Source organism: Stylophora pistillata, chromosome 14 (assembly GCF_964205215.1).
Source record: "Stylophora pistillata chromosome 14, jaStyPist1.2, whole genome shotgun sequence".
NCBI classification, from domain to species: Eukaryota; Metazoa; Cnidaria; class Anthozoa; order Scleractinia; family Pocilloporidae; genus Stylophora; species Stylophora pistillata.
In genome coordinates, this window is record NC_142532.1 from 22,145,692 (window position 1) to 22,159,461 (window position 13,770).

The following is a 13,770-nucleotide window of genomic DNA, read 5'->3' on the forward strand; positions in this document are numbered from 1 at the left end:
TCAAACGCCTGTTTTCGGAGAACGCGAAGAGGGCGATGTCTCTACGCTGAAATATGCCATTCTCTGTCAAGTAATTACAGCAAAGCTGATATTAAGAGTAATCCAGCATATATTTTCAATAAATGCGGTCGCTTTTGAACTCTGTCCCTATGGCGACTGTAAGGGCAATTAATCGAACATTTAGCCGACGCTTTTTGATTCGCGAAGATAAAAGACGCCCTTAAAGTTTGCGCTAGGCTGTCTGCTGCAAGACCCAATACTTTGTTTACATGATTACGAGCTCTAAAGGACGAGCTCTATTATTATAATCCAGACCTGCTCTTTCTCATAAACAGACCGAGTCGTTGTGTCTGTAGCTTGAGGCTGTTGACCTTTTAGCGCCACCCGATAATAAACTTATCGGTTTCCTTCCCATTTTATTAAAATTGAACGAAAGAGGAACACGAAAGCTAGGAAAACAAAAGCTTGTTAAGCTACAATCAAACTAATTTGTAAATTTGAAAGGGTGGACTGATCTAAAGACATAACTCTGTTTCAAATCAGAAGAGTTATCGTGCTGTGAAATTCCGTTTCAAACGTAAGAGCCGCACGAAGCGGTAGCTGTGGTGTTTACCATCTGTTTTATAACACAACATTGATATATTGTAGCAAAAGAGTTCCCTTTGATTTAAACAAACTGACGTGACCAGAAAAAACAAGCGGGCTAAAATTAGTCTTTGCATTTACTTGCGTCAGCAGCGTACACCCATGGGCAATTCGACGTGCTATTGATTAGGTAATTTGGTTATATAAACTAAGTTGAAATTGTAAATTGGCCACCGTAAGCTTTTTCTTTACGGTGGCCAATTTACACTTTCAACTTAGTTGGTATAACCAAATTAATTACCATGTTACCCCCACCGACGCAGTACCGCAGTTTCTTTATAAACTTTCACCCTTTATTCATTTGTGCTATTAATTAGTTGAATTCCAAAGTTCCATCCTGCGCAATTATATAAATATCTTAAACCTTGGGTCTTTTCTGCATTTTTTCAAATTAGCCCCCTGGCATGATATGACTATTATTTTTTTTCCTTAAGTCTCTTCTTAAAACTCTAGCTTCTGCTAGGCTGCTTGCACCATTGGCAGCTTTTGAAGTCTTGTTACGCAGGACAAATTTTCTTTTCAGATTGACGTGAAGGTGTCAGCAGAATCTTTTTCATCAGTCAAGTTTACTGAAAGACCCTTGCATTTCTTTCAGTGATGGTACAATTCACAACTTCCTACTCACATCTACTCGCGAACATTTGCCTCTTGGTCACCGCATATTGAATTTTGCTCTTTGTGTATTTTACCATCAGTTAATTGCAATACTTTTTTGCTTTCGCTTTGACAGATGACATTCCCTCGTCGCCCGAGGTTTGCATTATTTTTAATATGTTGCATGCAACTGTTGTATGCAAATGTCCATACTCAAGTTACATCAGCAATCGCGACAGCACAGGAAAACGCATCAACAACAACTAATTGCACAACGATAGTAAATTGTAATAATACAGAGTCTGTAAAAGAGACGTACACCACGGAAACACCAATGACGGCGAAAACAAAAGCGACCGCTTCAGCCACAATGGTATCAACCTCAACGAAGGTGTCATCAACAACAACTAATTGCACAACGATAGTAATAAAAATAATGTGTAATAATACAGAGTCTGTAAAAGAGACGTACACCACGGAAACACCAATGACGGCGACAACAAAAGCGACCGCTTTAGCCACAATGGTATCAACCTCAACGAAAGTGTCATCAACAACAACTAATTGCACAACGATAGTAATAAAAATAATGTGTAATAATACAGAGTCTGTAAAAGAGACGTACACCACGGAAACACCAATGATGGCGACAACAAAAGCGACCGCTTTAGCCACAATGGTATCAACCTCAACGAAAGTGTCATCAACAACAACTAATTGCACAACGATAGTAATAAAAATAATGTGTAATAATACAGAGTCTGTAAAAGAGACGTACACCACGGAAACACCAATGACGGCGACAACAAAAGCGACTGCTTTAGCCACGATGATATTAACCTCAACGAAAGTGTCCACGTCAGCCACAGTAGACACGTTAGTATCAACCCCAACGAAAGCGTCCACTACAGCCGTAGTAGAATCAACCTCAACGAATGCGGCCGCTACAGCCACTACAGTATCAATCCCAACAACTTATTCAACAACAAAGGCGCCTGTCACAACATCACCCTCCATGTCAACCATGCGTAATTGTGAGAGACATTTTTGTATTCTTAAAAACCAAGGACAACAGAAAATAAATTTAACAGGACGGGGAAAGGTTGGAATTGTGGGTTCTAGGGGCGTGTTCCTCTAGAACCTTTTATCAATTTTTTTTCTCTTGCTTTCATTCTTCTTTTTACCTCTTCTTTTTAATAGAATTTCATTTTTGATTTTCTGTTTCTGTGTGAAATTTTGGGCATCAGTACTTTCTTCACTGTTAAAAATCTTCATATCATAACACTGCGATTGGACGTTTCACTAAATAATTATATCATAACTGTTCGTATCTATAATAGGACTAAACTGTCTAACTTGAAAACAATTGGTTGAAAAAATCCTCTTCAGGCTGTCCAATTTTGGCTATCAAAGGATTTTTTTTCCTCCAGTTATTTCCAAAATTGGACAGCATGCATTCCTCTTATTAATTTTACAACTGATATAAGAAAAGACCCAGTTTAGAGAAAATCCAGCCCCATTCTCTCTCGGAATATGTGGTAACAGTTACTAGCAATTTTGAATTCGTATTTGTCGACGCGGACGAATTAAAATTCTTTGAATGAGACGAAAATAGAAATAAAACTGTGAAATGATACTGATACCAGGACGCACAAACACAAAAGAAGTAAAACTGAAACAAAAACTGAAACAAAAAGAGGATTAATAGCAGTGGAGAATATTAACACGAATGCAAACTCAGAACCATGAAGTAGCTGCTATGATTAACAATACTCTGTATATTCACTTGGCAATTATGTTTTTCAGTGTCTTTCAGCATAGGGTCTGGAACCGAGTACTCCTCGCCAGATTGCAAATCATGCAGCAATGGAGGAACCATCACAGTAACCATGTCATGTAGCATCAAGATAGATGGTAGCGACGACAAGAAATGTGACAAGGAAAAGTTCAAGGAAACCAGCTGTGATTACGTTACTTTGACCAATAAAGGGTATCGCTGTGCTGAGGTGGAAGACAATTACGCAAACTATGTGGAGAAAAAAGTGAACATTATAAAAGATTGTGATAATGTCTGCCCAGCCTCTGGCTCAGGTTGGTTTTAGTTTGACTCTAAAAAAAATTGTTTCAAATCATTCCTTTGAAGACCCAGAGATATTGCAGTATAATCTGACCAACAGGAAAAAAATACCCGACACAACTGGAGTGCTTTCTGATTGAGCGTCGTAAAACCAAAACCAGAGTAATCACAACAACCACTCAGAAGAATACCAAATATCTTTAAGAGCCAATGAGAACTCAAAGTGAAACTAACCCAACTGCCTAAAGCGCGGGAAAACGTGGACGACCAAGTCGTGATTAGTTTTTAAATTAGTTTTGCATCTGATTGGTCGACAGAGTGGCGCGGATATTCTGGACCAATCACAGAGCGAAGTAAAGCAAACCCAACAAAGTATCGTATTACTTTCGACGCATCATTTTAAGGGAGCGACTGAACAACACAATCTTCTATAAACTTAACTTGAGAGCACTACCAAATTAATCCTCAGTCAACACTGATACAAACTCAAATCAAACCGACTGCTATCTCTAAATCTCTTATGAAACTCCTGACTGTGGACAAACCTCCAATGTACACCACAATAGCTCGTAGTCGCTTCTCCAAGAAGTCCGAGATCTTTTCCGACAACAACAATTAATTTCTCTACCCTAGGCCTGTGACCGCTATATATCTAACATATATAAGGCATCCCGAGAGGTACCGGAAACTTCAACATTACTTTTAATTTCTTGTTGTCGTAGAATGATAGAATGTTCTAGAAAGTTCTAGAGAGTTACATCAGAATGCTTCAGAAACCACATTGCATGCCCAACCAGTTCGAGAAACTCAGGGCCAAGGGCAGTCTTCAAAGATAAATGCAGTTCCAATGAAGACCTTCTGAACAAAGCTAAGCCTCTGACTTTGCATCATAGACTTCAGAACATAGCTACTCTCATGTTTAAAGTTAAGCATGGCATCTGCCCCACATACATATCAGATCTTTTCAATCTACAAACCACCCAATATAGCCTTCGGAACTCATAATTCGTAATACCATGCTTCAATACTGTAAAGTACGGAAAGCATTCTATAAAGTATCTCGGACCGATACCATGGCGCTGTCTACTGCGGGGCACAAGAAATGTAAGCACTCTGAGTCATCGTAAGAAATTAGTGAAGACAAATGGATCTCTCGAACTTCATTAGCAACGAATGTGGATCTGCCTGTTCTCTCTGCAGCTCGTTGAGACAATGAATATATTTAATAGAACAGTAACGGTATATTTTTATTTCTTTTTTAATAGTATAGTATTGGTATTTTTGTATAAGAATTTTAGAAGTTTATTTTATTTAATATATTTTTTATGATTAGTGGTATTATTTTTGCTTTGTTACTGTGTCTCTAATAAACTGGTATGGTAAAGTACTTTGACACAAAAATAAAGCTACTTATTTTTTAATTTATTCCAGGCACTCGCTATCTAAAGTTACTCTACACCCCCAGAGACCCATAAATTTAAAGCCAAACTGTCTTTTTTTTTCTTTAGTGTTGTCTCCCCACCTGGTGTTTTTTTTGTCATCTGTTCTCGCTGTCGGCATGTAAGTAATCATCACTTACTCAAGCTTTCATTAAAACCCAGCGTAAGTTCTTCAATCAACGTAAGAACTGTTCGACATTAACAAGTTAATTTAATCTTTCATTTGCTTCAGCTGTTCATTTGTATCCAACAAACCTGTCTCATAAAGATTAGCAAACCTTACTCGTCACATTTCCTTGCAAAAAAAATCTAAATTTCTCTATATTAATCCAGAAGGCGTCCATCTTGACAGTCATGTTAGATGACGTCACGTCTCATATGCATAATATGTAAATAATTTCCCGCCACAGGTGACCCAACTTCTCGAGTCCAAGAGCTAAGAAGGATTGAAATATGGATCCATCGGTTCTTGATGCATCATCTTAAAGACAGTGCTAATTTTTTTTTTCCTTAGGTTATTGCAGTGATCCACCGGCCTTTAAGATCTGGAGTTCCCAGCAAGATAAATTGAGTCCGTTTCATTTCTTAGGAGTACTCCAAAAATAGAAAAAAAAACTTGTATTTCATCGAAGTTCACTAGTTACAAGCCAAGGGATTTTATGTAAAAGTAATCCTTATAGCGAAAGTTTGGTATATCTGTAGAGAAAATAAACACCACAGCTGACATGGATAGAAAGTGAGTGAAAATAGAGATGGTGCATGTAATAAAATCATTTTATCGATGCATCAAAACGACTATTTTAAGATATGTGACTTACAGTTCATATTCTCTTCTTAATCAAACGCGACCACAGAGTGAGAGCACAGCGGCAAAATGAATGCGCATGCTCCACTACTTGAGCCATTGGAGTGTTTTAGGACTATCACTCTTCCTCTGCGAACAAAGCTGACACGCGTATTTCCGTTGACACAACAAAACATTTTTCTCCAGGTAGTTTCCTTTCTGAGGAGACGATGACATGAAGCGCTAAAGCGATAACAGGTGTAGGTGTGTATCATGGAGGCTCATCCCTAGTTTGGCTGCCTTTGTTGTATTAATAATACTTTTTAAGATTACTTTGAAACTTTGTAGACCAGAACGGTTCAAGTTTAAAAAGAAACAGGTGTGTATAACATGTATGTATGTATAACGTACATCATTAAAAGTTCAAAAATAGGACGAGTTTTTAGGAATTCTTGCTTTAGTTTCTTAGTGCTATGCATATGCGTACCTGCCTTCTTCGAATTTAAAAAGAACATCGATGGAGTGCCCTTGATTTAGAAGAAAATAGAAAAATTTAGAAACTACAAAAATGTAAATAGGCTGCTCCCTATGTAGAGAGGTAGAGGTCTCCAGCTGGTATTTTACCGATTGAGATCTGGGTGTGAGAAAGATAGGTTGGGTGGGGCACGACGAAGGTCACCTCAGTCCCCTCTCTTCCATGCAGAGAACGTTTTCTGAGTGACTGATGAAATTTCAAAAATCCTACCTTGATGAACATGACAGGACGGAAAATGCGTGCACTGTAAGTACCTCCCGTTGTTCCATCATAGAAAGCCTTTTCTAAGGCTTTGTATGGGACAACGGGAGGGTACTTGCAGTGCACGCATTTTCCGTCCTGTCATGATTGGGTGATCAACAATCTAGTTAAGCGTACACCACTATTTACGTATGTAATAACTTCAATACTTATTAAAGGACTTAAAATAACCACGGGAAAGTTTCCTCATACCTTTAAAATCATTAATTCTATTTTCTCTTAACTAACTGAAAACAAAAGCAGCAGGTTGCTCATTAATAATTAGCTGCAATTAACCACATCTCATTTCCTGAACCAAAAAACAAAAAAATATAGATATACTTATTATCCAACTACACCTAGACGAATACGAATAACGCCATAGAGGAGTACAAATATCACGCGGTATTTGTACTTGTCTATTGTAGTACCGGTTAAACAGGTTTTCTCGCATCGCGCAAGCGAAGAATTGGATTGTAGTTACGAAAAGAAAACAAATGGCGGACAATTTGAATCGTATTTCCGACGACGAAGAGTCAGAATAGCTGGCAAATATAGACCCAAATTTATTAGATGAATCGAACGAAGAAAAACAGCTTGACGACCCGAAAATTTCTTCATTTAATGTAGAAAATAGAAACAGCAGCACAACAACGCGCCAATTCCGTTCAGCTTCGCATACTTCTGTCACGCACTCCCCGTAAATAATCATTTGCGAAATTCGCGCGCACTGAAAGAATAGTTTGGCGTGTTGGATAATAATAATCTTTGTTTGTATTTTGACTCGTCCTACGCACTCGTCAAAATACGGCACAACTCGTAAAAATACTCAGCGATACTACACAACAAAACGTCTAATAAGATATATATATATCTTAAACAGTGCATACACGCGCATGACTAAACTATGAAGTACTTTTATTTCTTCTGCCAAGCTTTCACGTCGTGTGTAGTCAGTTGGTCGTTGCATTACTCACTGGAACATTATTTCAGTTTCGACTGCACAGAAACTTTCGATCTCTTCGTAGTCTTTCCGAAATCCTCTCAAAACAGGCAAAGACAGAAAAAAATCGAAAAAAGGCCTGGAAATCGGTTTTACGCGTACTCGAGCGCGCTTGATCGTATGCGTACTCTGGAAAATATTTTGTAAATAATGCAGCCTCTGATTGGTTTGAAATTTCTGTCTTTCTGCTTCCTTAGCGACAATTAGAAAAATACTTATTATTAGCTCGATTACTGTTTTGTTCTGTGACAGTTTCGTGTCATTTTACCCCGCTGGGAAGGCTGTTTTTCTCTATATCTCGACGACATTTATCAGTTGATCGCAAAAGGCGTTTATACGGATGTCAAGGTAAGGATCATCACTTCAGCTCATTTTTCTAATATCCATTTATTGTTCGCATCCAGCATGTCGAGTATCATCGGTTTGAAAGCTTGGCGAATGAACTCACCATCCGTTTTAATAATTTCTCAAAGAATCATCTGCATCTTTGTTTGATTTTGCGGCTTTTTAATTTTTCATACCTCTGCGATAAACATTTTCTCGCGCTTAAACTAAGGCATAGCGAGGAATGTTACAATCTGAATCTTGCGGTGTTGAGAAAAGTAAACACTTTCAGGAAGACATATCAAATGCGAGGCTTAAGCAATTCCTTTTTCACTAGGATAGATTTGATAAAGATAATCATTGATGTTAGGTTTATCTACAGACCTTTTACATCCCCGAATACGATCGGATATCAGTTTCAAATTGTAAATGTTAAGATCTATTCTGAAATTTGTTAGTTTTCCGATCATTTTCTCAGCACTCGGAGAGATTTAACAAGTGAAATTTTACACACACACACACACACACACACACACACACACACACACACACACAAGAAAAACTGATTTCACACAAGGGTGAAACTCTAACGCGTTAAGAATGAATCTGCCACTGCGTCGATGGATTACTTTTATTTTTGAGATCATTTTTTTTATCTTGATTTTTTATTTATTTATTTATTTTTTCGATTCCTTATTTTTCTGGCGTAGTGAAAGAATAAAAGAGACTGGAATTTAGCCGCGGAAATCCCGTCAACTATACCTTTGTGTTTCATTATTACTTACAAAGGTTCGCTTAATGTGGTATTGCTATCACAAAAGCTAGGTTGATTTTGTCGGGATCGCCAGAAGCTGTTACACTTCTTGTGGTGTATGCAAAACTGGTGGCATCAGTTTATTTGACCACATTCGCAGGAAAATTCATTCATTCATTCATTTATTTTGACGTATCTGTTGTTCCAATCTCAAATTTGTCTTCATAAGCATATCAGCATGACAGGAATGAAGCAGATCGTCGTAGTTGAATGTCCAAAGTTCCAGATAACACTGTGTTCGATCCGTGCCAACGATTATGCAAAACTTGTGGCATCAACTCATTTGATCGCCTTAATCGGCTTTAGGATTAATTTCTATTGTTTCATCCGTTCAAAATTATTTTTGTTTTCATTGGCATATCAATATGGCAAATATTGCGAAGTGACCCGAGAGCTACTTAAAACTAATAACTTCTGTATTCAGAACAAATTACGTCAATCTGGTCTTGACCTGGTTACAGGAATAAGGACTGGAAACGAGCTCAAAGTCTATTGGCGGAGGCGGTGAAAAAAACAGGCACATCTCGAAACTGAGGCTGCAAGTGGGCTGCCGACAACTTCCGCTCTTTTGAATGTTTCGTGCCAAGACACAATTGGAATTTGATCGATGCGCCTTGTGAATAGAGATAAATACTGTCTCGAAGCAGGGTCGTTAGCTATTTACTGTGTTGCACAAAGCATGCTGAATTTTTTGCATGTAAACAGAAACAGAAATTCAAGTGTTTGACTTGAATCCTCAAATAGAACCCGAATTAATTAGTAAAGACGGCCGAAAAATGGTGGACTTAATAAAATAGCTCAGTTCGATTTGCGTATTGCGTGGCAATTCGGCTAATTAGGAAGACAAAACTCTTTCGGCTCATTCATACAAAATATATTTTGATAAAGTACTAGCTGTAAATTTCGATGAAACAAGCGTTGAATGTTGAGAAATAAATGTTAATTTGTATATGTGTCAATTAAATTTGTTCTATTAAAAGATGAATTATATCGCAATAATTTGGATATATCAACAAAGTTGAAATGGTAAATTAGCCACCGTAACGATTACAAAAGCAGAGGTTTCGAGCGTTAGCCCTTCGTCGGAGCGAATAGAGGAATTGTGGGTTGTGTGTGTTTTAAAGGCAGAAAATGGAGCTACGTTATTGGTGGGAACATGGCAACGAGAAAAACACGAATAAATTAGTAGAATGAAAAGCGTTCGTTGACCCCTATACAATACAATAGGGATTTAGACTGCCGGTTTGAAAGATGAGCTTTTGTTCAAGAGTTTTACGGCTTTCCGTGCTACTAAGAGTAAGGAAAGACCGCAGATTGCCATATGTTGCTTAGAATGGTTAGGTAAATTAAAGTGTCTAGCGACTGGTTTCGATGTGTCCTTGTCATTCTTTTCCACATCGCGAAGGTGTTCTCTGAATCGGTCACCTAGTCTTTTGCCTGTTTCGCCGATGTATATCTTTTTGCAATAAGTGTAAGTTATGCAATAGATTACATTGGCGGTGGTGCACGTGAAGTGATCGGTGATCTTATTGGATCGTTTGGATCCCGATATTTTATCAGTGTTGTGAATGAAAGGACACGTTTTGCATCGTGCACGAGCGCATTTAAAAGTGCCTGGTTGGTCATCAGTCTGAAAAGAACTTCTGACCAAAAAATTGCCTATGTTTTTGTCGCGTTTGAATGAAATGAGCGGAGGCTGCGAAAAGATAGTGCTTGTCTCTGGATCGTTTTGCAGCAATTTAAAGTTTTTAAGAATGATGGATTTAACCGAGTGGTGAGGGTGAAACGTGAGAGTGACTGAATGGAATGCGGTCGGAATCTTCCTTTTGTGACGTCGTTTGTAGTGCTGAATGTCGATCAATAAGTTGGGCGCGGTGGTAACCCGCTTGAACGACAGAAACAGGGTAACCACGTTTATCGAAAAACTGGCGCATTGACTCTGATTTGTGGTGGAAATCAGAGTTATCACTACATAAACGACGAAGTCTTATGAACTGAGAAAAAGGAATGGAATTCTTAACATGAGATGGATGCGAAGACGAATATAACTAGTAATTATGCGAGTCTGTAGGTTTGTAATACACACTAGTGCATAAACCGTTACCTTCGACTGAAACTTTGATGTCTAAAAAGGATAAGGAATTGTTGGCGGAAATTTCCCAGGTATATTTCAGAGCCGGGTGAAAAGAATTGACTGCGGTTATGAATTGAGTCAGTTCCTCTCTGGTAGAGGAGGTAGCGCCGATACAGTCGTCGATGTAGCGACCGTAGAGTTCAGGTTTGGAGCCGTTGTATTGGTTGAAAAATTGGTATTCGACAAAACCTACAAAAAGATTGGCATAGCTAGGTCGAATTATATCGCAGTCTCTCATGTAACTCAAACATAAAATAACCTAAATTCAAAAGCGCTGTCAGCGAAAAAGTGAAACTTAAAAGATTTTGTTCTTCGAGATGTTATCGGGTGAAAAATATACTCTTACATTGGTTCATGAAGGTCTAATCTACACAAACAAAGAAGACTTACCCTAAGGGCTCAGTAAATTTTACAGGTGCCTCATATAATTTTCTAAAGGTTCGTCAGCAAATTAATAATAATAATAATAACAATAATAATAATAATAATAATAAATAATATTTAAAGAGGATACTACTATCACATTGAGTTGTTTTCAGGGGGGTGCTCTGACTAAAAATACATTTAGATTAGGTAAAAACGAGGAAAAAATTTGTATCTGTAGATGTATAGAAGCATATAAAGATACTAAGATTAAAATACTAAAATTAAAAATATGCTAAGGTTTATAAGGAAATTTTAAAAAAATAATTATTTAAGTGTCTTTTAAAAGTGAATGGTGGCATAGGCTTTTTCAACTCAGGCGGAAGTGCCAACCATTCTATTGTTGCTTGATAAGATCAAGATGTTATGCGTCGTCCCCATTCCGTTGTAAATCTGCCAAAGCGTGGAAGGTGTCCATTTCTGGTGTTGCAACCATGTGAATTTAGTGTTGATTTAAAGTTATCAAAGTATTCAGGAATGTTTCCTTTTAATGCGTTCTGAACAAGTAATAATAATAATAATAATAATAATAATAATAATGGTTTATTCAAGAAGGCCTTGCAGAGCCAGCAGTATTCTTTAAAATCTGTGCAATTCCTTATCTTTGCTGGCAATTAGTTAAATATCGTGGCCGTTGAATGCTAAAAGTTGCCTTGTACAAATGGAACATAAAGCCTTGGAGCAACACTGGAATGGAGATGCCTAACGGGTTTAACGACTTGCAAATTTTAATGGGAGGGCCAGTTATCATAATACAGTGCTTTAAAAATAGTCTTTAGTAGCGAGTAGTCCCTTAGCTCCAGGATAGGTAGCCAGCCAAGATCCAAAATGGTAGATATACTGTTTACATATTTACAAGTGACGAAACTAGCCATAGCGAACTGGAGCCTTTGTAGTCTAGCTAAGAGGAATTTTGGTAGTGGATAAAGAACAATGACACAGTAGCTTATTTTAGACGGAATTACTGTTTCTACCAAATGTTTCCGTAAAGTTAAAGTAAAGTCAAAAGTTAAAGTTAAAGTCAAATTTGTAAAGTTCCTTATTTTTCTTAAGGTTCTCAGAGTCGCATAACAAGATTAAAGAATAGAACTGATATGAAATTCCCATTTAAGATTTGAGTCAATGTGTACTCCCAGGAGTTTTGTAACATTTATACGTTCCAGTGGTTTACCGGAGATTTCTAATCCCAGCTCCAGATTTCCGAGAGAATGTACATGAGCCATCCTTTGGAGTTGAGATAAGAATGGCCTTGGATTTCTTAGAATTTAGGGCCAGGTTTGAATCATTTGACCAGGCGCCAAGGCCTGCCAGGGTTGCATTCATGCTTTCCGCTTGAGATGTGATCTGCGGTGTAGAACAGCTAGAGTATAATGTTGTATCATCGGCATATTGGAAACTTTTGATTGTAGGTGGAAGAATGTCTTGGAGATCCGCAACGTAGACATTGAACAACATCGGTCCAAGGATTGAGCCTTGGGGGATTCCAAATTCGGAGAGCACGGGTGACGATTTGCGATCATCAATTTGAACGTATTGTCTCCTGCCACATAGATAATTAGCCAGCCATTCGAGACATGCTTTGAAAAACCGAGGTGATACAACTTGGTTATCACCGTTTTAAAACAAACGGTATCAAATGATTTCGAAAAGTCTGTTAGTACCATAAGAGTTGCCTCTTTCCTTTTCATGGCACTCAATAGGTCGTCCCTTATACCTAAGAGTACCGTACACAACGATGCGCACGACGACGAAATTTCAAAGGCATCCACATTAATTCTTTCATTGCCTCTTTAAAGGAGGGCTTCTTGCCATAGACTTTTTTAGCAAACTTATTTTGGAAGGTCCTTAGCTGTTCCATTTCTGATTTTAACCCTGGCTGATCGCCCCATATTATATCCGTATAGTCTAAGTGAGGTAGCACTAAACCATTGTAGTACGCAAGGCGAGTCTTTTCGTCAAGCATATGGTAAATGCGATTGAAAACACAGATACGATGACCTAACTTCTTGATCAAATTTCGAATATGAGGCCACCAATTCCGTTTTTCGTCAATTGTCACTCCAAGGTATTTAAATAATGTTATCGTAATAAACCCGTGAAAGTGATAAATCAGATACAATGAAATATATGAAGTTCATATATTTTGAACTGCCGTATTAGATACATATGATACACGATCCTCGCAGTAGATAGCGAATCAACTCAACGGCCTGCTCCCAGTTGGCTTGTTAGCTCAATTGGTCGAGCGCTGCACTAGTATCGCAGAGGTCAGTGGTTCGAGTCCCGTACAGGCCTGATTTTTTTCAGGTCTGATTTTCGCTATTGCTTAAATAGCGCTATCTACTGCGAGGATCGTGTATCATATGTATCTCATACCACAGTTCAAAATATATGAACTTCATGTATTTCATTGTAACCAAAGTGGTAATTGAACGTCGTGTCGTGCAATTTTGGTCTGAATTCATATTTACGATTTCAAATCGAACTTGCGCTCTGCGCTCGTTCGATTTTGAAATCACGCGTATGATTTCAGCCCAAATTGCACGACACGAGGTTCAATTCTTGGGTTTCACCCACGTGACCAATAGCTTAGCAACGGTTACTATCCGCCATCTTGGTGTCCCTCGAGCGTAAACAAACCGTATCTAACGAAGAGTTCATGTGAGAAAGAAGGGATTGTTTTATGCATTGTTGTTGGCTGTTCGAGCAAAAGTGGAAAACATAAAAACTAAGGATTTCTTCTATAATAATTTAATAA

At 38.1% G+C, this 13,770-nt stretch overlaps 1 protein-coding gene and 1 pseudogene across 5 annotated transcripts in view; one reads left to right on the forward strand and one right to left on the reverse strand.

Moving 5' to 3' along the window:
• LOC148717080 (uncharacterized) overlaps positions 1 to 13,770 on the forward strand; it is a 68,828-nt gene that overhangs the window by 12,667 nt on the left and 42,391 nt on the right. For 2 of the 5 annotated variants that reach the window (XM_088745177.1, XM_088745174.1), the window contains 2 exons: positions 1,376 to 2,273; positions 3,046 to 3,330. The exons of 1 other annotated variant lie outside the window; for it this stretch is intronic. In XM_088745177.1, coding sequence (XP_088601303.1) covers positions 1,376 to 2,273; positions 3,046 to 3,330 — 1,183 coding nt within the window. Of the gene's footprint in view, positions 1 to 1,116; positions 1,246 to 1,375; positions 2,274 to 3,045; positions 3,331 to 4,824; positions 4,877 to 5,269; positions 5,975 to 13,770 lie in introns of those variants that run through there. 2 more of the 5 variants (XM_088745175.1, XM_088745176.1) reach the window with 2 other exon arrangements.
• Positions 11,369 to 12,467, reverse strand: LOC148717082 (uncharacterized; annotated as a pseudogene).